Source organism: Caretta caretta, chromosome 3 (assembly GCF_965140235.1).
Source record: "Caretta caretta isolate rCarCar2 chromosome 3, rCarCar1.hap1, whole genome shotgun sequence".
NCBI classification, from domain to species: domain Eukaryota; kingdom Metazoa; phylum Chordata; order Testudines; family Cheloniidae; genus Caretta; species Caretta caretta.
Window position 1 is genome coordinate 208187357 of NC_134208.1, and position 24224 is coordinate 208211580.

General features: G+C 47.3%; 2 protein-coding genes across 4 annotated transcripts in view; one reads left to right on the forward strand and one right to left on the reverse strand.

The window, feature by feature from the left end:
- Window positions 1-936: 936 nt before the first annotated feature.
- MORN2 (MORN repeat containing 2) lies at window positions 937-12850 on the reverse strand. The gene is made up of 5 exons (XM_048842400.2): window positions 12792-12850; window positions 9139-9189; window positions 6934-7040; window positions 5883-6019; window positions 937-1199 (listed from the first exon to the last, which is right to left on the reverse strand). The coding sequence occupies exons 1-5, from the start codon at window positions 12796-12798 to the stop codon at window positions 1097-1099; spliced, it is 405 nt and encodes a 134-aa protein (XP_048698357.1). The 5' UTR covers window positions 12799-12850; the 3' UTR covers window positions 937-1096.
- The window catches only part of DHX57 (DExH-box helicase 57), a 31661-nt gene continuing 20221 nt past the window's right edge, over window positions 12785-24224 (forward strand). Inside the window, exons 1-8 of one of the 3 annotated variants that reach the window (XM_048842399.2) lie at window positions 12847-12922; window positions 14482-14587; window positions 15192-15400; window positions 16948-17100; window positions 18089-18256; window positions 19007-19845; window positions 21420-21601; window positions 23985-24106. In XM_048842399.2, coding sequence (XP_048698356.2) covers window positions 15201-15400; window positions 16948-17100; window positions 18089-18256; window positions 19007-19845; window positions 21420-21601; window positions 23985-24106 — 1664 coding nt within the window. In that variant the 5' untranslated portion in view covers window positions 12847-12922; window positions 14482-14587; window positions 15192-15200. Of the gene's footprint in view, window positions 12923-14481; window positions 14588-15191; window positions 15401-16947; window positions 17101-18088; window positions 18257-19006; window positions 19846-21419; window positions 21602-23984; window positions 24107-24224 lie in introns of all 3 variants that reach the window. The other 2 variants (XM_048842396.2, XM_048842397.2) reach the window with 2 other exon arrangements.

The following is a 24224-nucleotide window of genomic DNA, read 5'->3' on the forward strand; positions in this document are numbered from 1 at the left end:
TCTGTTGTTACTCAATGTGCCTTTTTCTGCTCCCTGTCTGCCAGACCTCAGGGTAGGAGATGCAGCTGCCTCGCTGAGGTGCCACTCCCAGCCCCCATAAAATCAGAGCATTGATGCACTGCAGTGTATTGCATCTGCAGGAGGAGGTAGCGCCTGAGCTTATTAAGCTCTCTCATTTTTCAGGTGTTGAAGAGTCATTGGTCCCACTTTTCACTCTCTCCCCCTCCCCCGCCTAAAAAAAGTTCAACAATTTCTTTTTCAAACTGTAAAACAAAGTTCTATTTTTTAAAGCGTAAAACCAAAATGTGTACGGTTCTGGACAGAACTCGGTGCTGATCAAAGCCAAATAAAAATGTAAAATACAATTGTCATTGTCCTAGAACTCTGAGGGATCAGGGTGGCACTAAGATCAGCTACATACTGCCTCACCTGTTCCAAGGCCTGTATGCAGCCAGGTGAGTCGCTTGGCAGGTGACGGAACCAAAGCGCTGAGCTGTCAGAGCTGTTTCTGAAGTGTGGCCAGGAGCATTATGGGATTGTACCGGGGGGACTAACTGTAGTGCTACTCTTGCATATGGTGGCACCGCAGTGGTGCGCTAGTGGCACTTTGTGCAAGTGCAATCATGCTGTGTGTGTGCACGGTTGTGAGCGCAGCTGTGTGGGACAGTTGCTGGTTTTTTCTCTGAAACTTGCACATATTAAGCACAAAAGGGTCTCTCTCATTGATGAATGGTGTCTTCAGAGTCCTGTTGTCTTTTGAAACTCAAACTTGCTAAAATTCCTGTTACAGTCTCCCATAGATTTAATAACTAAATTATTTTCAAGACTAATTACAGTCATTAACGGCTCTGGTTTTAAATTCAACCCATTGTTCCACATCATTTGTTAGACATCCATAAAATGGAACTTCATAATGAAAAGAAAAACAATAGAATGTTTAGTTTGGTTAATTTTATTTACAGTCTGTAGCCTGGGAAATTATTTCTAATAAATATGTTAAGACATCAGTTGCTATTGTGAACCTTGGTTACAACTATTAAGTCAAAATGCAGCACAAGAACAGTATTTAATACATGTTACCTTCAGTGCAAAATAGTTACATTTCCAGCTTAAGCTTCAGTCCTGGTGCTGCTGTGTAATGAAATGTGCCACTCCATTCCAGGCCTTGTGTATCTATAAATTCTCCTTCACCTTCCAGCCTGTAACAGTATAAAACCAATCTGTTAATGGAGAATGCAATCAACGTGCTGTGAATACAATGGTGAGAGCTCTAGAAATACCTAGATAGATCAACAGACCAGCAAGAGTTGGGGCACCAGAATCCAACACTCACCGCCACCCCACCTTACAGAGCAAGCAGGTCCCTTAACTTTTTCATGTGGTAATTATCTCCTCAATAGCCTCAGGAGCCCTTCCAGTTTGTCTGATGTTCCTAAAACTCATGCTCCGGGAGCCAGAAAGGGATCTTTTCTGCCCAATATATTCAGGATTTTTTTTTTGTCTCCTTCATCTGAAGCATGTGGGATGGCCAAGGCTGGAAATGGGACATTGGCTGGGGTGGGCCAGGGCACTGAGGTGGCACCAACAAGTGTTCTCTTTCTCAGGTGCTGGGCTGGCTTGTTCTTGTTCACATGCTCAGGGTCTGACTGATCGCCATGTGGGGTTGGGAAGGAATTTCCCCCCAGGTCAGACTGACAGTGACCTTGGGGTGTTTTCGCCTTCAGCAGCACACGAGTGGGTCACTTGCTGGATTATCTGGATAGATCTCACTTAACTAACTCCCTGCCATTGCAAGGGCCCTGGGCATTGGTGCACCTGGGTCTCTCCTATTCTCTGCCTATGGTGCATAATAGCTTAGTCTCCTGTGGGCTGGAGTGCTTTGGTCTATTTCGTTTGTTGGGTTTAGTCTTTGGACGCTGGGTGGTGTCGGTGGTCTGTGAAATAAAAGAGGTCAGTCTAGATGATTGGATGGTCCCTTCTGGCCTCAAACTCGATGACTAAGCTATAAAAGCTCTGACCTAGGAGCCGGAAAGACTTCAACAGGGGCAATATATAGGGCAAAAGAAGTGGGCCAGTCAGGCTACACCTCCCTTCCCAATAGCCTAGTGGGTGCCCTACAACTTCCTCCCAGTAGGTGGCCTGTGAAGGCACACCATCAGTGCCCAGCCAGGATCTGAGGTTAGCTGGACTCAGCTCCATGGAACTTACCCTGATTTTTATTAGTGGTATCCGCAAGATGCACATATACATAAAGCAAGTTACTGTGTGATCTTAATGCTGTAAACGTAACGTTCCTTTTCCTTTCCCCATCCCTACCAATTCTCATTGTTATGGTGCGCCAAGGCAAAGCGCAGTGTTTTCTAGACTCCTGTGACAGCCATTTTGGACTCTCTCCTCAAAAAAGCATGTCTCTGTGGATATTTTAAAGCTCTGTTCAAGGTCAAAACATCTGAATACTCCCTCAGTGAAGCAATGTCTATGCTCCAATATGCCTTGGCAATGGAAAATTAAACTTTAAAAACAGTCCTGGGGGACCAGTTTCTCATTCACTTCTCAAGAGGAATAGTGGTGGCTGCAAACTGGCATGGTGGTATCTCAGTTTTCTCAAGGAATCCTGAGAGTTAGCAAGATAACCTAGAAAGGGTTGTCAGGGACCACAGGGTATTTAGAATTGCAAGCTAGCCTCAGACATTACAGAGAACTATAAAGACGGTGGCAAAGAAAACAGATTCTTTGAATGCCAGGAAGATTCATAGTATGTTGGGTCAGACGATGGTGGTAGATAACCAGCTAACTTCTGTTGTGGAGTAGCCAACCACCGGTCAACTGATCATATTCCAGGAGCTTTGTTACCAACTCCCCTTCACAAATTTTTTGCTCACACAGTAATCTCTGATATGTCTGAACAAGTTCACTAGCAAGGAATATTGCTAATAATAAGGAATATTGCTAATATGTGGACCCAGAGCAACACCACACAATCCTTCCTGCAGCTAAGAGCATACTGGATTGACCACATATTCACAACTGATGATATTCATCCCTGTGCAAAGGGCCAACAGGAGACTTATGCATCACTTACATCTCACTTAAGGACGTGTATGGGCATTGTTCTGGCCTAACACACACCCGGGAGCCACCATCTTGATGTATTTCCAAATGTCCTTGCCAAAATGGTAGGTACTCACTCTTTGTTCTCACAGAAAGCTTACATCTTGCGTTTCATATCATAGTGCATACAAAATCCCTAAAATAAAGTTTAAAATTACAAACTCTGAACCAGCAACTACATATGCTGGGCGGTGTAATTTTAAATGGATTTTCCTGGTAAAGCGCTAAAATAAATGTGATATTACTTTTCCAAAAAAATACTGGTTTGTTTTTAGGATACAGATTTGTATTTGGTATCTGATTGGATTCTGACAGCAGGGACTGGTGCCTTAAAAATACCATAATCACTGGTCACATTACTAGCACTAGTGTATTCAGTTCACTCTGTGCATCACCAGCAAAACTGTATTCTGATTCAAGATTCTTCATTGTTTGTTAACAATACAGAAAAAATGCAGCTAGCTTTTCAGACGCTACACTGAGATGGTAGTTAAAAAAAAAAAAATCTTGTATTAACTTCAAACCTGAGCAAATTTGCTGAGACTCATTTAAGGAGAATGAATATGAACACTGTTGACATCAGTTTTAAAGTCAACTTTTTTGATTAGATCCACTTATTATGAAATCAAGATCCACTTTCTGTTTCAGGGACATACAATCTCTTCCTCATACAAAATCCCTCATTCACAGCCCTGCATCAACAGCCTCAGCTGTTGTTTTATAAGGTCAGCACTACAGCTTTTCCATTAATCTGAATGATAAAAAAAATATACCTCCAGATGCAGCATTTCCTCATCACTTTGGAATCTAAACTTCTGTCTTAAAACATAGAGGAATAAGGAATGCAGGCCATACCTACAGACTGGGGGCAGTGCTTAATTTGTTATGAAAGAGCTCAAGCAATTTTTTTACATTCATAACTGATGCAGCAAGCCCAGGGGTGCCAGGGCTATGAACTTTCAAGGCTAGAGGTGCTGGCAAGTGCTGGCACACATGAAGCACTGGCTGGGGGATTGGATCCTGTAAAGCAGTGACTTTGAAAAGGATCATAGCAGAGAAGTAACTCAATACCAATTCCTAGTGTGATGCTCTGGCAAACAGGGCTAATGCTATCCTTGGATGTGTAAACAAGGGAGTGGTGAGGAGGAGGAGTAGTGAGATGACTTAATCTCTATACACAGCATTGGTGAGACCGATACAGGAATACAGCGTCCAGTTCTGCTGTCTGCATTTTCAAAAGAATGCTGAAAAATTGAAGACGGTGGACAAAAGAACCACAAAAATGATTTCTGAGATGGGGAAAAGGCCTTACGGTGAGACAATTAAAGAACTCAATCTGTTTATCTTATCAAAAAGAAAACTGAGAGGTGACTTAATTACAGTGTAAAAGTACCTTGACAGGGAGAAAATACTGAGTGCTAAAGGTCTTTTTAATCTAGCACATTAATCCCTTCTGACCTTAAACACTATGAATCTATGGCCATGTCTGTACGAATAGTTTGTCTAAAAGAGCAGATAGGGGGTGTCAATCTGCAATGCTTCAGCGGGGCCTGCACTAATTGTTCGTGTAGACCCTGCTCCTGCATATTACAAGTTTCCTAATACCGCAGCTTCAAACTGCTGCACATCAATGCACACGAAGGAACTTTTAGTGCACAGAAACAGGGTCCACATGGACTGTTAGTGCACAGTGTCCTGCAGCGATGCAGATTTACACCCCAACTTGCCAATGCTCATTAAAACGCCCTACAAAATGAAAAATTTCAAGATGGCCTCATCATAGAATCATAGAATATAAGGGTTGGAAGGGACCCCAGAAGGTCATCTAGTCCAACCCCCTGCTCGAAGCAGGACCAAATCCCAGTTAAATCATCCCAGCCAGGGCTTTGTCAAGCCTGACCTTAAAAACCTCTAAGGAAGGAGATTCTACCACCTCCCTAGGTAACGCATTCCAGTGTTTCACCACCCTCTTAGTGAAAAAGTTTTTCCTAATATCCAATCTAAACCTCCCCCACTGCAACTTGAGACCATTACTCCTCGTTCTGTCATCTGCTACCATTGAGAACAGTCTAGAGCCATCCTCTTTGGAACCCCCTTTCAGGTAGCTGAAAGCAGCTATCAAATCCCCCCTCATTCTTCTCTTCTGCAGGCTAAACAATCCCAGCTCCCTCAGCCTCTCCTCATAACTCATGTGTTCCAGACCCCTAATCATTTTTGTTGCCCTTCGCTGGACTCTCTCCAATTTATCCACATCCTTCTTGAAGTGTGGGGCCCAAAACTGGACACAGTACTCCAGATGAGGCCTCACCAATGTCGAATAGAGGGGAACGATCACGTCCCTCGATCTGCTCGCTATGCCCCTACTTATACATCCCAAAATGCCATTGGCCTTCTTGGCAACAAGGGCACACTGCTGACTCATATCCAGCTTCTCGTCCACTGTCACCCCTAGGTCCTTTTCCGCAGAACTGCTGCCTAGCCATTCGGTCCCTAGTCTGTAGCTGTGCATTGGGTTCTTCCGTCCTAAGTGCAGGACCCTGCACTTATCCTTATTGAACCTCATCAGATTTCTTTTGGCCCAATCCTCCAATTTGTCTAGGTCCTTCTGTATCCTATCCCTCCCCTCCAGCGTATCATCCTTCACTGGCTAGAGAAAGCTACTCCCACATTCAGTCAACTTTGTGTGGAGATGTAGTATCTTGCAGTATTAAAACCCACATGTTTGGAGGGAGCAGCCTAAACAACTCTTGTGTCTTTGGCGTTAAGCTTACTTGTTTTCACTGAAATTTCCAATGTACTTTGCTCCATTTGGAAATGAATAGGTTCCTAGTCCATGAAACATGTTGTCCTTGAACTCGCCTTCATAAACTGCCCCTGAAGGATGTTCAAGCCTTCCAATGCCATTCATCTATGTTTAACAAGGAGTTGAGGAAGAGGATTAATACTTATTCTTAAAATATTGATGTATACCTATGTCTTCAGATAATTTTCTTTGAATGTACTCCATTATTAAATAAAAACAGGCAGGGCACCTAATACTCTTTAGGGATTACCCAGGCTCAGTTGTGCAAGGTTTTCAGATGGGTCTCAGAAGTTTTTGGCCAAGGTATCTATACAGTAAACCCTTCTCTTACGAAAAGTGTCATGGGATCTTTTGTGTCCATTCAGCAGAGAGTCTCAGCTTTTAAACTCTCATCCCAAACCTTAATAGAATGGAAATAAGAAGTTAAGAGAAAAGGCGTGTGCATTTCTTTCTAACTTCATAATGCCTATAATGGTGTCAACAATGCACTCCAAGCAATGCATACCCCAAAAGCAATACAATACACACCCCATAGGCCATACATACCTCAGCTTCATCAAACTTGCATCTACTACAAAACCTTAACAGTTTACTTGTTGCTGTTGATGCTCTGTTTACTCTTGCATTTCTCTCAGCTTGGACAATCAAAATGGATAAGTCAGTTTCCCTTTGTTTAAAATTCTTTTAATGTAGCTTTTTTACTGAATTATCTTTAAAAAAAAAAGCCCAACAGACTAAAAAGAATGCCATGCCAAACCAAGTGTTGCCAGGAGAGGCTCCTTTCTAATTGCATTGTTATTTGTCTAATTACAGGGGCTACACACTCTGTAGCACCAATTTTTTTCTCAACAGCAACAAAAACCAACTTTTCCGATATTTACTCATTTTGTCTCAGTAATTCAGAAAGACAACCCAAGGCTTATTCTTTAAAACTAGATAACCAGTGGGAAACAATAGACTATTCATTAATGGTAACTGGAAGCTCCACAGAAGTTTAAAATAGAGAACTTTTAAATTACCTTATCGTTTTTCCAGTTTCCTGTGTAAGTAATTCCATTAGGGGTGGTATGAACTCCACCTCCATGCCTCTCAAGAGCACCATCAGGTGTTCTTATACACTCACCATCTAAAACGAGTGAATCAAAAGAGTAGTCCGAGAAACCCTGTTACTTTCAATATATTGAAATTCAAACAGTCATTTCCATTTGAACCAGGCAGTATTTAACTAAAAAACTTAAATCTTAGAATAAATCTCTAGAAGTTAAAGATGCAAAAGACCTATTAGGTCAGAGAGAGCAATTATTAATTATTATTATTATTTAATCCATTTCACTCCCTGTGCAGGATTGTTTCCTACAGGATTTGTAGGGGATCATGCATATCATGCAGAAGGTCAGCTCCAGCTGGGGTGCAGGGTCGGCAGCCGCACCACGTGACTGGGCCCTGCTCTGGCTGGGGCGCAGGGTCTGGGACCACTCTACGCAGCTCCTGGAAGCCGCAGCATGGACCCACTCCGGCTCCTAAGCACGCCAATGGGAGCTACAGGGGCGGTGCCTGCTGATGGAGCAGTGTGCAGAGCTGGCTGGCTGCGCCTCTGGGTAGGAGCCGGAGAAGGGACATGCCACTGCTTCCGGGAGTTGCTTGAAGTAAGTGCTGCTCGGAGCCTCCACCCCTGAGCCTTTCCCCAAACCCCAACCCCCTGCCCCAACCCTCTCCCACTCTCCAAACACCTCAATCCCAGCCCGGAGCACCCTCCTGCACCCCAAACCTCTCATCCCCAGCCCCACCCCAGAGCCTGCACTCCCAGCCAGAACCTGCATCCCTTCCCACAATCCTGCCCCAGGCCTGATCCCCCTCCCGCCCTCCAAACCCCTCGGTCCCAGCCCAGAGCACCCTCCTACACCTCAAACTCCTTATCCCCAGCCCCAGCCAAGCCCACACCCTCAACCAGAGCCCTCACCCCCTCCTGCACCCCAACCCCAATTTTGTGAGCATTCATGGCCCATCATAGAATTTCTATTCCCTGATGTGGCCCTCGGGCCAAAAAGTTTGCCCACCCCTGGCCTAGATGATCAGAATGGTCCCTTTTGGCCTTACATTTTATGACTGGGCAACAGGGGATGGAGCACTTGATGATTCCCTGTTCTGTTCATTTCCTCTGGGGCACCTGGCATTGGCCACTGTCAGAAGACAGGACACTGGGCTAGATGGACCTTTGGTCTGACCCAGTATGGCTGTTCTTATGTCTCTATATTCGCAGTTATCAGTGCCACTCAAATATAGGACAATCTGGTGGCCTACAATAATAAAGTTCTATGCTGCCATACAGGAAATTCAGATTGAATTCTCAGATATGTTCTTCCACTCCCTTGACCAATATGGACTAACAAAGGAGTCACACCTGAGTCTATGAGCCTAACCTTGCACCATTGAGGTCAATGGGATTTTCATTGCTGACTTCAATGGAAGCAGAATTAGGTCTTATCAGAGAATTGCTTTGCATCACGTAGTATTGACTCCACTGGCTGACTGTGGTCCTAATGCGAGAATCAGATCAGTGTCAGCGGAGTGCCGCATCAGTGCAAACCCTACTAATGTCAAAGGACCTTCGTACAGGTGCAGGAGTCTCCCAGTGCAGCGCTGATTGCAGGACTGGGGTTTGAAATGGTAAACTCTCAGAATCAAAACCTGGCCGCACTGAGGTCAATTGGAGTTTTGCCATTGACTTCAATGGAGCCAGATTTTTTGCCCTGAAAGTAGTTCAATCCAGTTTTCTCAACCAAAGCAATGGTGTTTTAGGTAACCAAAGTCTTAAGGTTTGGAATAACTGGAGGGAATGCTAAGAAAACAAATTCACTTATATTAGTTTCCACAAATCTTTAGGGATTTTAGTTTTAGCAGTAAGCAAGACGTGTTGTTGAAACAGTTTCTCTTTTCCCTTTTAAAGAAAGCATTTTGGTTTAAAAAACTGACCTCTGTCAAGGCAATGAAGTTGGTATATAGAACATTTTTGATACCATAAACTCAGTTTTAATGAGGATGACTAGATGTCCCAGTATTAGGGGCTTTGTCTTATATAACCAACTATACCACCTCCCTTGCCAAAAAAGTGTCCCCATTTTTCACACTTGCTATACGGTCACCCTAGTTCTGACATATTTTATCAATTTTTTAAATTACAGTCAACAAGAATAAGTAAGCATTAACCCTCAAGAATTTCTTACCATATTTGTCATTATTTGGAAATACAAAAGATATTCTATAAACTTCAGGACCTGTTAAAAGAAAAGGTGTGTCATTATTTTACTTTCATTTTGGAATCCAAGTCTTTAAACAAACTAGAATCAATCAATAATATAATTGTATTTATAAAATGTCCATATTCCTCCTCCAAGGCACTCAGGGTACTGCGTGATACAAATTAATGAGAACAAAGTCAAATACAAGAAAAACATAACGAAAAGAAACACTCAACCTTCAGGACAGACACAAATGTTAGCGTCCTGTACAAAAAGAAGGGAAAAAACTGATAGTTGGGGAAATGTAATAAACATAGGATCAACAGTAGTCACAATAAAAAAACCCTTTGAAATAAATAAGTTGAGGGTTTTTTTCTTTCTGAAATGTGGGGAGAGATGAATAATGACAGATGTTTCAGACAGTGAGTTCCACACTTTAGGACCCACCGCAACAAAGGCACAGCCTTCTGCAGCTATCAGATGCAGCTGTGAGATGGTTAAAAGGTGGGCTTCATGGAGGGTTGCCAATGCTCCAGGGTTGTCCTGGAGTGTTCAGGAATTGAAGATTAATCTTTAATTAAACATTATGTCCTGTGATGAAGCTTCCAAGCAAAACTGGCAACTCTGGAATCCAGGTACTCATCAGAATGAGGTTCACACGCAAGATAGGAATTCTAGCCAGAGCCTACATGATGGTGTAAAACTTTATAAAGCCAGTAATAGTGTAAGGGCAATTGACCACTTTGTCTAGGCAGCCCATACACACAGACCAGTATGGGGGTACTCTGCTCAGAACTGCAGAGGCCCCTGAGCAAACCCGATGCTACCTGCTGAACAAGCTGCACTGCGATGTCTGCGCTAACCCCTGCAGCAGCGGGAAGGAGCAGGAATCTGATCCTGTGTTCATAAGGTCAGGTGTTGCTATTGTCACCTTGCCATGGGATTAGGGTTACCCATGTTGGTTGGAGGGATTCCTGGAGGTTTCATCACAGGACAGAATCCTTAATTGAAGACTCATCTTCCATTCCGGGAGACTCCCGGACAATCCTGGAGGGTGGCACCCCTGCCCGGGATCCGTGATGGCCCGGCCTGCAGGGGGCACATCTGGCTGCAGGGCGCCGCGGTTCTGAACGGCCTCAGCCTGTGTGAATTGCCAAGCGGGCCCGGGGGGGGTCCGGGGGGAACGGGCTGTGGAGGGGGGCCGGGGGGGGTCAGGCTCTGGCGGGGTTTCCGGGGGGGGCGGGCTGTGGCGGGGGGTCGGGCTCTGACGGGGGTGGGGGGTCCGGGGGGGGCGGGCTGTGGAGGGGGTGGGGGGTCCAGGGGGGCGGGCTCTGGCGGGGAGGTCTGGGGGAACGGGCTGTGGTGGGGTTCCGGGGGGTTCGGGCTCTGGCGAAGGTGGGGGGTCCGGGGGGGGCGGGCTGTGGCAGGGGGTCGGGCTCTGACGGGGGTTGGGGGGCGGGGGGGCGGGCTGTGGAGGGAGGTCCGGGGGGGTCGGGCTCTGGCGGGGGTGGGGGGTCCGGGGGGGGCGGGCTGGGGTGGGGGGGTCTGGAGGGGCGGGCTCTGGCGGGGAGGTTCCGGTGGAACGGGCTGTGGTGGGGGTCCGGGGGGGGCGGGCTCTGGCGGGGGTGGGGGATCCGGGGGGGGCGGGCTGGGGTGGGGGGGTCTGGAGGGGCGGGCTCTGGCGGGGAGGTTCCGGGGGAACGGGCTGGGGTGGGGGGTCCGGGGGGGGCGGGCTCTGGCGGGGAGGTCTGGGGGAACGGGCTGGGGTGGGGGGTCCGGGGGGGGCGGGCTCTGGCGGGGAGGTCTGGGGGAACGGGCTGGGGTGGGGGGTCCGGGGGGGGCGGGCTCTGGCGGGGAGGTCTGGGGGAACGGGCTGGGGTGGGGGGTCCGGGGGGGGCGGGCTCTGGCGGGGAGGTCTGGGGGAACGGGCTGTGGTGGGGGGTCCGGGGGGGGCGGGCTCTGGCGGGGAGGTCTGGGGGAACGGGCTGTGGTGGGGGGTCCGGGGGGGGCAGGCTCTGGCGGGGAGGTTCCGGTGGAACGGGCTGTGGTGGGGGGTCCGGGGGGGGCGGGCTCTGGCGGGGAGGTCTGGGGGAACGGGCTGTGGTGGGGGGTCCGGGGGGGGGCGGGCTCTGGCGGGGAGGTCTGGGGGAACGGGCTGTGGTGGGGGGTCCGGGGGGGGGCGGGCTCTGGCGGGGAGGTCCGGGGGAACGGGCTGGGGTGGGGGGTCCGGGGGGGGGCGGGCTCTGGCGGGGAGGTCCGGGGGAACGGGCTGGGGTGGGGGGTCCGGGGGGGGCGGGCTCTGGCGGGGAGGTCTGGGGGAACGGGCTGTGGTGGGGGGTCCGGGGGGGGGCGGGCTCTGGCGGGGAGGTCTGGGGGAACGGGCTGGGGTGGGGGGTCTGGGGGAACGGGCTGTGGCGGGGGGGTCCGGGGGAACGGGCTGTGGTGGGGGTCCGGGGGGGGCGGGCTCTGGCGGGGAGGTCTGGGGGAACGGGCTGTGGCGGGGGGGTCCGGGGGAACGGGCTGTGGTGGGGGTCCGGGGGGGGCGGGCTCTGGCGGGGAGGTCTGGGGGAACGGGCTGGGGTGGGGGGTCCGGGGGGAACGGGCTGGGGTGGGGGGTCTGGGGGAACGGGCTGTGGCGGGGGGGTCCGGGGGGGGCGGGCTGGGGCGGGGGGTCTGGGGGAACGGGCTGGGGCGGGGGGGTCCGGGGGGAACGGGCTGGGGCGGGGGGGTCCGGGGGGGGCGGGCTCTGGCGGGGGTGGGGGGTCTGGGGGAACGGGCTGTGGCGGGGGGGTCCGGGGGAACGGGCTGTGGTGGGGGTCCGGGGGGGGCGGGCTCTGGCGGGGAGGTCTGGGGGAACGGGCTGGGGTGGGGGGTCCGGGGGGAACGGGCTGGGGTGGGGGGTCTGGGGGAACGGGCTGTGGCGGGGGGGTCCGGGGGGAACGGGCTGGGGCGGGGGGGTCCGGGGGGGGCGGGCTGGGGCGGGGGGTCTGGGGGAACGGGCTGGGGCGGGGGGGTCCGGGGGGAACGGGCTGGGGCGGGGGGGTCCGGGGGGGGCGGGCTCTGGCGGGGGTGGGGGGTCTGGGGGAACGGGCTGTGGCGGGGGGGTCCGGGGGGGGCGGGCTGGGGCGGGGGGGTCCGGGGGGGGCGGGCTGGGGCGGGGGGTCTGGGGGAACGGGCTGGGGCGGGGGGGTCCGGGGGGAACGGGCTGGGGCGGGGGGGTCCGGGGGGGGCGGGCTCTGGCGGGGGTGGGGGGTCTGGGGGAACGGGCTGTGGCGGGGGGGTCCGGGGGGGGCGGGCGGGGGTGGGGGGTCTGGGGGAACGGGCTGTGGCGGGGGGGTCCGGGGGGAACGGGCTGGGGCGGGGGGGTCCGGGGGGGGCGGGCTCTGGCGGGGGTGGGGGGTCTGGGGGAACGGGCTGTGGCGGGGGGTCCGGAGGGGGCGGGCTGGGGTGGGGGGGTCCGGGGGGAACGGGCTGGGGTGGGGAGGTCTGGGGGAACGGGCTGTGGTGGGGGGTCCGGGGGGGGCGGGCTGTGGTGGGGGGGTCCGGGGGGAACGGGCTGGGGTGGGGAGGTTTGGGGGAACGGGCTGTGGTGGGGGTCCGGGGGGGGCGGGCTGTGGCAGGGGGCGGGGGGCTCTCACCGGCCATGCCTGGGACGCGGTGTCTGCGGTTGCTATGGGGACAGATTGACTCTTGCACCGGAAGCAGAAGGCATTTCGCTTCCGGGTCGGCGGTGCCTGCGCTGGGCCGGCTGCGGAGTCAGTTGTGGCAGGTGGGTGTAGCGGGGGGTCCCCCGCCGGGCAGCGTGTCCCCCACGGGCGTTTTTGTTGGGGGGGGGCTCCCCCATGCTCGTGTTACGTGGGGGGTGGACTGATCCCATGGGCGTGCTGTGGGGTGAGGGTCTGTCCCGCGTGGGGGGGTTATGTGCAGGTGCCCTACGGGAATGAGGGGGTCCCGCGGGGGGCGTTACGGGGGGGGGTCGCGGGGCGGGGCTGGTGGGGTCCCGGGGCGGTGGGGGGCGTTATGGGTGGGGTCGCGGGGCGGGGAGGGGGGATTCCGCGGGGGTGGGGGGCGTTACGGGGGGGGGTCGTGGTGCGGGAATGAGGGGGTCCCGCGGGGGGCGTTATGGGTGGGCTCGTGGTACGGGGCTGGTGGGGTCCCGGGGCGGTGGGGGGCGTTATGGGTGGGGTCGTGGTGCGGGGCTGGGGGTGTCCCGCGGGGGGCGTTATGGGTGGGCTCGTGGTACGGGGCTGGTGGGGTCCCGGGGCGGTGGGGGGCGTTATGGGTGGGGTCGCGGGGCGGGGTGGGGGGGCTCTCGCGGCGGGTGGGGGGTGTTATGGGTGGGGTCGCGGTGGCGGGTGGGGGTCCCATATGGGGCTGTGCTGTCACTGGGAGTGATTAAGTTGGTTTTATGTCTTGTACTGGATGTGAATTTCCCCCCCCCGTACCCCCCCCCCACCACCTGGAAGGTGTCTTAACCCACTGATATGTCAGCCCCAACAGTGACCGTGCACCTTTGCTTGTACCCAGTGCTCCTGCTGGGGGCCCTGCTCAGGCTTCGTACCTCTCTAGCGCGGCCTTGCAGCAATGCTGCCCACCTACTTGCTCCACTCTGGAGGGGCAACGGCCTCTCTTTAGCTGAGATAGCGACTCGTTTCCATTATAAGACTCTGTTGTAGAGTAAGGCTGTGTCTGCACTGCAGCTTATGTTGGCAAAACTTATGCCACTCGGTGCAAACAAACCACTCCCCTGAGCAACATAAGTTACGCTGACATGAGCGCTCGAGTGCATAGCGCTATGTCGGCAGAAGAGCTGCTCTCACCGACATAGCTTCTGCTGTTTGCTGAGGTGGTTTTATTATGCCGATGGGAGAGCTCTCTCCTGTCGACATAGAGCGTCTTCCCCAGATGTGCTGCATCGGTAAAGTATAACATTGGTTTGGATAATTGCCAAGTAAACAGTCTTTGTGATCGCATATTATGGCAGTTGTCTTTGCCGTTTTCTTTTTTAAAAACTGGCTTATTGAATTCCGCAATGAGAAAACATCCTGTAAAATCAGTGTTACAGTGAACAGCTATTATTATAGGGTGTTAATTATGTTGGGATATGCAACAAAATACAGATGTTCCACATTTTGGTCTTCTGTCATAGGTTTTTAATGGCTTGTGTCATGAAATGGCAGGATTGAAGGTTGAGTGGTATGGTTAGACTCATGTCTTCTCCACTAGACTACAGTGCCTCATGCAGATTGCTTTAGATCTCAGTTTAGAGAGTCCAGGTATGCTCCCAGAGGAGAGGACTCTACCCACAGATCTTTCCCTCCCATACAGAAGAGGTCCACAACCATGTCTGTGGCAACATCCTCCCAGATTCCAGAAGGCACTCAGCAATATGGATATCTACTTAGGGCAGTGAGCAGGCTAAAGAAGAGCTGAGGTAGGGGAACATGCATCCTCATCCTTCCCAGCCCTGCAAACTTTAGGGTGGAAAAGTAATAAAGACTGGACACCTCTCCACAGTGGAGATCCCCTTTAAGGGTTGTCCTTGGGTCATCTGTGCCTTAGAAAGTTCCATCGTTGTGTCCCCATTAGAATTGCAGTACGAAAAAGTGGGGCCAAAGCTTCCAAGGAGGCAGGAGACTCCTCGCAGAACACTGTGGCCTCTCACTGATCCCTCTAAGATGAATGCAGATCCATTGGGTCTGTGTATTTCAAGCAGGGGTAATTCCTGGTGAGCTCAGTTGGTGCAAACCCCAGCTTGCACTCATGAATGCTTAAGGGTCGGCACCGATGGACTCTGGCTGAATGGATGTGAATTCTAAGTTTCCATGAGGCCATAGCTGTATTTTACAACAACTGTTGTAGAAGAGTATGCTTGGTGCTCAGACCTATGAATTAGACAAGGCATAGTTTCTAACAGACCATTTGTTAACAATACCCTTTATTGTACCATATAAATAAGAGTATGATGTGCACCAAGAAACATGGACTGTATTGCATAATTATAAGAATATTTGTTTAACCTTTTTTTTTTCCCTTAGTAGGAGAAAATGAGTTCAGCGGGGAAGAGAAGAGGAAGGCCGAATAGAGGCGGAGGAAGAGGACGAGGCAGAAGCGGAGGAGGAGGAGGAGGAAGAGGCAGAGGACAATGTAACAAATCTCATGCTGGTGGAAATAAGAAAGGGTCAAGCAAAACTTGGGATGATGGGGATGACTTTTGCTGCTTTGAGGAACTGCCAGTTGCATCCAGGTCATTATTATTCATTTTCTGTGTGACTAAGATTTGTGGGACACTTCAAATCCACTTTTTGAAAACCTTTGAATGTTTGGAAATGTAAAGAGAATAGGCATTCTTATACTTGGGAAAGTTTCCAGTTAACTTATTTTACATAATAAGAAACCTGGGTAAACAGCTTAGATTAAAGCACATACACATAGAATAACTTAAAAAGAAATACAGACAAATGCTCTTCAAATACTTCTTGTGTGTGTATTTATTCTCTTTCAAGTTAGTGCCAATGTAAAAGCCTCCCTTAACCTGTAAATCAGGGCCTGTATCCCTTGCAATTAAACAAGGGATTTTGCCACAGTTAAGCAGGTTTGGATAGTTCTTGCTGCATTTTTTAGACCATTGTTACCTGAGTAATTGTTGGTGTAGTTTTCACTGCAGTTAACCACTGAAGATAATGTTTCAGAAGAGAGTAAGGTGGAAACCCCTGAGTAGTTGTTATGCACAGTGAAATTATAGTGCCTAAATGGAGCTTTTAAAATGACCAGATTGGTGCTGAACTTTGCCTGTAATTGCTAGCTTTCAAGTCCCAGACGCTAGTTCTGGTCTGACCTTCAGGTGAGGGCGGAGCAAGTTAACCTGATTTCACACATGGGGGTAAGTGAGGTTTACAGAAATTAGTGAGCCATCAAATAAATCTCAGCATAGAGTAGTGGGATGTCTCAGCAAATGTTTGTAAATTTTAAAGTCTTAAGGCTAATTGAGGGAGGAGTTGGAAAAGCACAATAGGATTCAGGATCTCTGGCTCCAAACTCTGTGCTCAGTTCCCTGGGATTTACACACACTCTTCCTGCTGCTTTTGGCAGTGGCTTAGTGGCACTCTTTCTCTCTGGTACAACTTATTTTCACCACAGCAACTATATAACACTAGTCTGGAGCAGTCTTCTTACTGGCAAATAACAATAGATGGTACAAATTCTAGAAAGAAGAGTGGACAGGCCTTATAATCAGCTTCCATTTAAAATGTAAATGTTGAAAAAGTGAATTTTCATGTTAAAATAAAAATCTAAACTTACAGGCAAAGAGTTCTGCTTTGCATATTGAATTACCAGTCCTTTAAAGCTAACTTCTCCTCCTCAAGTTTTACGCTTCCAAGTTTAAAGCATGTTTTAATGCAAATGTATGATAGCTTTTGGTCTGCCAGAAAGTCTTTTTATCATATAATCTTAGTGTGCGTGCATTATTGTCAGATTTTTTTTACACAAAATGTATTCTAGCCAATCTATACTTAAACATGCTTGGCTGTATTGTAACCACTGATGATTTTATCTAGCCAAATGACTTGAAAACACTTAGGATCTGACATAAGACCAAAAAAAGTGTATTTGTTGTTAAAGACCCTCCAACACATAAACAGAATCAAGTGTCCCATTGTGCCTGTGTGTTGAAGGAGCCCTCACTTTAATCCTTCTGTTGGATTCTTGATGTTGGAATCTGATTAGTCTGTATAATTTCAGTTACATAAATAAACGTGGAATTTGTGTGTGGGTGTTTTTTTTAATTTTTAGAACAAGCTGCGTTATCAGAAGAGGAGAGCAAAGCAAACAGAGACCTGAAACGAGGATGCCTCTGCAGACCATACATATGACATCTGAGAATCAGCAAAGGGTGAAAGAACTCCTCCGAGAACTGCAGGGACAAGAGCTGACTGCTGGTTCCGAGTTAGTTTAAACAAACAAAACCATTCCTGGCTAGATCAGTTTTTTTACGTGTGTACCTTTGCTTAGAGGAGAAATATTTTGCATGTGAAAGCCTCTAACCTTTTCCATCATTCACTGGGCACTGTTGTAATATGTAATGATGTGCCTTAAAGTCGGGAGCCAAAAAACCCCACAACTCATCTGTACTATATATTTCCATAGTTGCTATGTTGGAATAGGTTTCCTAAAAAAATTTCTTTCTTTCCTTTTGGCAAACTGGTGTGTAATATTACTGTTGCTATGAAATGGCTACTGTGTTCCACACCAGAGATCATTACCTCACGGTGGCATTGTGTGGTGTCTGAAGTGCTTTGGGATTTCTTTAGATGAAAGGAACTATCCAAATGTAAATTGTTAGAAAATGTGCACCATTCTAATGCTTTTAAGCACTCTGATTTACCACCACTTCCAAAAGTAATTGCTTGTTCCTTTTTTCTTTAGAGTTGACTTGAAAAGCAGAAAATGGCTTTGTTCCTTTTTCTTTTTTGTTGTTGTTGTGCTTTATGAAGTATAAAGAAGTCCTTATTTTTTATTAACTTCAGAATGATCAGGAGTATCAAATTTGATCTTCCCTGTTTTGCTGATGGTCATTCTTGAAGGTTTTTGATTTCTTTGCACTCCTGTAACAGATCCATAGAAATTCTTGACTTCTCTAGGAAATGTAGCCAGGATTCCTAAGTTGTGGACAAGAATTATTTTAAAAAATCATCATTTCAAATGTTTGCTGTGTACAATATTTTTGCTCTTGAAATTGCATTCTGCCAATTAGTGGTGGCCATAACTCAGTTATGTGTAATGTATAACATTTTAGCAGACAAGCTATTCTAAATAAAAGCAGCATGTTATTAAATTTTCCCTTTATTTGAAACACCATAATTTTGAATCACACACACACACACCCCTAATTAAAATGTATAATGCTATTATTGATTTGATCTCTCTTTATCAGAATGGCTGCATCAGATGGTGATGATGAACCTGATTATTTTGATGACGTGCCTTGCTGGTCAGCAGACGAAGAGATTTCTGAAGTAACTACAAGGGTGGTTTCTGAACCAGATGAACACAAAATGGTGGAAAGTGAGGTGTCTTCATTTGCTGTGCATAAACTTTCCAGGTGATTCCGTTCACAATAAATAATACGCTTGCACTCCTGGAAACTGTACTTTAAGCCCTCAGTGCTTGGTACTCTCGTTGACTTCGGTGGAAATTCTGCATGCAGAGGACTAACAGAATCAGCCCTTTTGTGAATGCGCTTAAAATAACACTTAAATCACTCCAGTCTTGCAGCAGTAGCTACGTTTGGTGGTTTCAGTTGTCTCTCCAAGAAACAGAAATAGATACTGTAAAATCTAATATTCAGGATAGTCAATGGAAATGGAAAGTATTTGTATTCAATTTTGGCAGTTCCAATGGGCAAAGAGCAAATATTTCTATACAACGTAGAATTCCTTTGTCATTATAGTTCACACAGGGTACCTTGTAAGCAGTCATCAGCTATTTTTTTGTATGTGGAAGCTTTCTATCTCTAAGTAACTAAACTTTTTCTGAAGGGTTGACTTTGCACTGTATGGTTTAATAATCCTGTAGCTGTCATGAGCTACTTTCTGAATTGTGGAAGGTTCACTGAATGGGTGAATCCATCATGGACTGGCTAAACAGTGGACTTCTGTTTTCATAGTTGCCAGTCTGGCACCTCCCATGAGCACTAAAATTCTCTCAAAATATTTCAAACAAAATAGTAATGATGTCTTATTCTGTATAAGCTTATATTAAATTAGTTTAATTGAATAGCTCTGCAGTTACTTCATATTTCACTGCTTTTTTGTCATTGCCTTTTGCAATTTTTTCCTCCATTCTGCTGTAGGTATGGCTTTGATAATGAGCGCTGTCGGACAATTCTAAGATCCTGCAATGGTAACATTGGGGCATCCTTGGAACACTTGCTGTTGCAGTGCTTTTCAGAAAAATACGGAGAGAGGATGCAAATCTCAGAAGCAGCTGTTCAGGCCAGTATAGAAGAATGCTTGGAACAAAGGCAAGAAGAGGCTTTTGCTCTCCATTCAATCTATGGAGAAAACTTTGTAGAAAGAATTAAAAACAGAGTTTGGATATTTGGATTGGAACTGGAGCACCTAACAAATAAAGTCAGCAAATCCAAACAAAGGGATAGTGCTGCCAAAGATGTGGAAAAACAGACTTTAAATAAAGTCTGTAAATTTTACCTTCAAGGGGGCTGCAAGTTTGGCTCAAGATGCAAATTCCAACATGAGACTCCTCCAAAGCACCTGCCAAGAACATTACAGAATTCTGTGGATGACGCTCACCTCAGATCTAATGGCGATACCTCTCCTTTGTACGAACTTGAAATCAGATTTCCTGAGGATAACAAATACCCATATCAGGCACCCATTGTGGCATTTTATTCCACCAATGAGAATCTACCTCTGGCTTATCGTTTACACATTGCTGAATTCCTCTATGGAAAGGCCTTGATGTCTGCAGAGGCTAGTGAACCAGTTGTGTATTCTTTAATAACCTGTTTAGAGGATGAATCGGAAATAACTGAGTTACTTACTAATACTTACCACAAGTATAGTGTCCCTCCTATGTCCCTGCTGGACATGCCCTCAACAAGAACCCGTACAGACTGTCATAAACAAGCGTTTCCAGATAGTTCACCTGTTTCAAATTGCATGTCAGAAGGTAAGGACAGTGTCATAAAAGCTTTTCTTTTGATGGTGGGAGTACGGTCTAGAGGCTAAAGCCAAGGTTGGGAGTGAAGGTCAGACTGCTTGTCCCAGTGCTTCTGTTACTGACCGATTTTGAAACATTTAAAAACTTTAAAAATTCCTAGGCAAAAAATAGAAAGACTTCATAAAGCTGGAGTTAAGGCTGAGCAGGTGTTTCACCCAGTTTTATAACATTCCTAATGATATCTCTCATTTGTAAAATTGCTCCATACTGCTGGATGGATTACACAGGCAGTAACTATAAGCAGAGAGAGTCGTCGGACCACATTATTGGTCACAGGAGTGGCAGTCGCCCTGTATACGTAAGGCCTCATGGACATCCTGGATAATCTTTTGAAGATTCACGGCAGTGTCACGGGAAAGTGTCGCTTTTTTTCCACAGAATACGCGTGGCTGCTGAGTCCTTCTCAAACTGCCTGGACTCTTCCAGCAGCAGGGAGGCAGAAGCCCTGGTCTCAGGCGCATAGTGGAGCAGCACTCTGGGGGCGAGCGGAGCAGCCTGTTGTCTGCTAGGCACACTAGCCAGCAGTGCTGCTGCTTGGAGTGTGTGCTACAAGCCGCACCGAGCACAAGGCTGGCGGGCACGGATGGCCGCTTCTGCCTCCCCGTGTCCTCCTCCCGAGGCAATGGTGATTCACGTGCCAAGCAGTGGCAGCGCTGGGTGCTGTGCCTCACATAAAACAGGCCACTGAATCTGTTCCTCTCTCCTCCCCTCCACAAACTGCATCCATTTTTTTTTCAGGCAGCAGATAAGTGGAAACGGGCATCTTCATGCACTGGTCTTGTGCTCAGTGTGGCTGTGTGTTCCACGTGGCGGCAGCGCTGGCTGCTGTGCCTTGCATAAAACCGGATAAAACCAAGTCCCCATCCAGCCTGCTGTCCGTCCTCACCCCCGCCCCCGTTCTGCTGCTGCTGCATGCAGCAAGCTGCCCTGAGCACAAGACCAGCTTGTGCGGATGCACCTTTCTGCGTCCCTGCTGTTGGAAAAATTGCAGTGTTGATTTCTGCACAGTCTGTGAAATTGCGATGTGCACAGGGCCTTACCTACAAATAAAGACTCTATTCCAGTCCCCTGTCTGGAACTACTCATAACTTTCCAAAACTCAGTTGTTGAGATGGAATGTTCCAGAGCTGGTCTCTTCTCTACGGTGAACTTTCGTGGGAAAAAAACTCCTACACCATTCTTTTTGAGCGCATGGACAGTGGCAATGTGACCTTCCCATTACATTTTAAAAACATCTAAAAACAAGGTTACTCTTTTCAACAGCTCAGATGTAGATGTGGCTGGGTTTCGGAAACTGAATCTTAGTCTGGTTTTCAAATCAGTTTTTTTATGTTATAAAACATTTGCTTCTAGCTCTGGTAATGTTGGATCTTAAAACTTAGGGCCAACTGGTCACTTGGTGTAGTACTGCTTTTTTTGGACAGTGGTCCAGGACTGAATATAGGAAGTCCCAGGCCTCAAACCAGTGTGCGTCTCAATCTCTGCAGAGAGTTGAATGTTAAGATGCTTTTTTCTGTCTCAAGTCACAGAAGAGTCTGAACCTGAGAATGATGACGATGAGGAGGAAGAGGAGCCTGAAATGGTTATTGTGGAGAATGAGAGTTATGTGAACCTCAAGAAGAAGCTTTCCAGAAAGTATGACATGCAGGCAAAGTCTGTGTATAATGAAAATGTTAAAATCTGCAAGCAATTCCGAATAAAGCAGGTACAGTGCAAAAAAAAAAAAAAATCCATTTGTATTCTGACTTTGTGATATTTATTTTAAATGACAAACTGCCTCTCAAGCTATTCAGCTAAGTGCAAAATTAGTTATTTTGCTAGGAGATAAAATAACAGATTGTTTAGAACACTTTCATCTACAGTAGAACCTCAGAATTCTGAACACCTCGGGATTGGAGGTTGTTTGTAAATCTGAACAAAACGTTATGGGTGTTCTTTCAAAAGTTTACAACTGAACATTGACTTTGAAACTTTACTATGCAGAAGAAAAATGCTGCTTTCCCTTAATTTTTTGAATAGTTTACGTTTAACACAGTACTGTACTGTATTTGCATCTTTTTTTATTTTTCTTTCTATACTGCTGCCTGATTGTGTACTTCCGGTTCCAAATGAGGTGTGTGGTGATTGACTGACTGGTCAGTGCGTAACTCTGGTGTTCATAACTCTGAGGTTCTACTATATTGTTAGAAAACAGATTAGACTTCTTTGTTGGATAACTGCAGACGCAGTTCTACAGCTAGGTTTATAAGGAATCAGTCCTTATACTTGAGAGCATAAACAAGAATAACATTTCCTGCTGTACTGTGTGTGCACAGTTAATTACACTGGAATTTTACACTGTTATTAGTTAACATTTGTAGTAGAATAGAGTCCAGTGGCCCCAACTGGTTTAGGCTGCGTTGTGCTATGCAGACTTAAATGGTATGAAGAGCTGGTCCATGCCTTAGAGAGCTCAGAATCTTAAATAGCTTGAGAAGTATACTGAAGTATAATATATTATATATATATATATAATATACTTCAGTATATTATACTGAAGTATAATCATTTCCTTTTGAATTTTAATAAGGGGTGACTTGTTGAGTTATACTGCTCCACAGGACTTCATAATGGGACTTCGGAGTGTAGAAGCTTTGTTTTGCAACAGTTCTGTCCTTGTCTTTCAGAAAAGGAAAATTTGCTTAAATTGATTCTTCCCAGCTGTCTGAATGACAGTGGCTCCTTATGACCTGAACTGTTTAGGAAGCCATAACTTATCTATTATCAGATGCTGTGTAGATCACGTTTTTGTTAGGCCAGTGGTTCTCCAGCTCTTTAATTCCGTATACTTACAGTAGAGCTCTCCTCGTGATCCTCTCCTTCCTATTATCCCAGGCCTACACTGCTTGCCTCTCAAAATGCTCCATTCTGTGGATCACCTGAAGGTTCTGCCTGCAGCAGGTGATCCTCAGACCACAATTTGGGAACGACCATTTTAGACATTTGTAACACCATTGCAGGCAGTAAGAGCGCTTGAATTTTCATGGATTTGTTTCTAATTTTGCATTATTTAAAGAAGAGGGTGATTTTCTTTGAAATCGAGGTAATATGGCGACCAGTATTCTAGTATATTTTACTGCTTTAGCAATAGGTGTTGGCCAGAATTGTAACTCATGCAGTTGCAGAAATGCTACTGTGGCCAATACACTGCATGTGAGAGTTTTTCTTTTGGAAATCCTTACAACTTACAATTCCTGTTAGGCAAAGTTAACAAATCTGTAAACTTCCCCGATAGAAAATGAATCATCGGCATTAGAAGATAAGACCATGTACTATGGCAGAGCGCATATGAGAGAACAGGAAGGAAACACTATATATTTGGAGTTAATGGAAGCTGGAGGTATTTGGCACATTTGAAAAACATGCCAGTTTGATTAAGAACTTAAATATAGCTTAAGGGTGCAATTTTCAAAAGTGCCTACGGGGTACTTTGGGCCCCCCAGGTTGAAAATATTGGCCTAAGTTTCTAGCTTTTATTTGTAAAGATAAATCTTCCCGATGCAAACTGAATATAAACAAATGCAGTTTTGTCTCTCTGCTCACAGCTTTGAAAGTTGCAAAATTTTGACCTTAATATTTTTATAAAAGAAATCTTAAATGCTGCAGGAATTGATGATTTGGGCCCCCATGCTCGCCACAGGAAGCTTTCCACTTACTATGAGAGAGTAAACTTTTTTAAACCCTCCTTTTACTTCGTGCAGCTTAAGGAAAGATTGCCTTACATAGCAACTGTTGCTAGATAAATTCAGGCTAAAAATAAGGTGCACATTTTTAACAGGTAATTAACTTTTGGAACAACTGACTAAGGGAAGTGGGTGATGCTCTATCACTTGAAGTCTTTAAATCAAAATTGGATGACTTGCTAAAAGGTATGCTCCTGCTCAGCCACAAAATATGGATTTAATGCAGGAATTACTGGGTAAAATTCTATGGCGTGTGCTATGCAGGAGGTCAGAGTAGATCATAATTCTCATCTGAATCTGTGAATCTAGGGCAGGATTTGAGGCGCGTAACCAAAGAGATCAATTTCTCTTAATTATGTTTGTCAGTCTTCTAGGCACTTCCAATCCATGTTGCAAGAAAGACAGAATCTCCCTGCGTGGGAAGAAAGAGAAACCATTCTTGATTTGCTGACTAAGCATCAGGTGCTTGTTGTGAGTGGCATGACTGGGTAAGGATGCGATTTACACACACCCTTCTAGTCTCAAACGATACATGGGAAGGCATATCTAAAGTTTAATTGTACAGTCTGTGTTCTGCAATGATCAGGTGCTCGGGTACATAATTCA

Coding starts and splice junctions, on each gene's coding strand:
- MORN2 (XM_048842400.2), bottom strand. Junction 6,020..6,933: donor GAAACTGGAAAAACGATAAG/GTAATTTAAAAG, acceptor TGTTAAACATAG/ATGAATGGCATTGGAAGGCT. Junction 1,200..5,882: donor GGAAATTTCAGTGAAAACAA/GTAAGCTTAACG, acceptor ATACTGTTACAG/GCTGGAAGGTGAAGGAGAAT.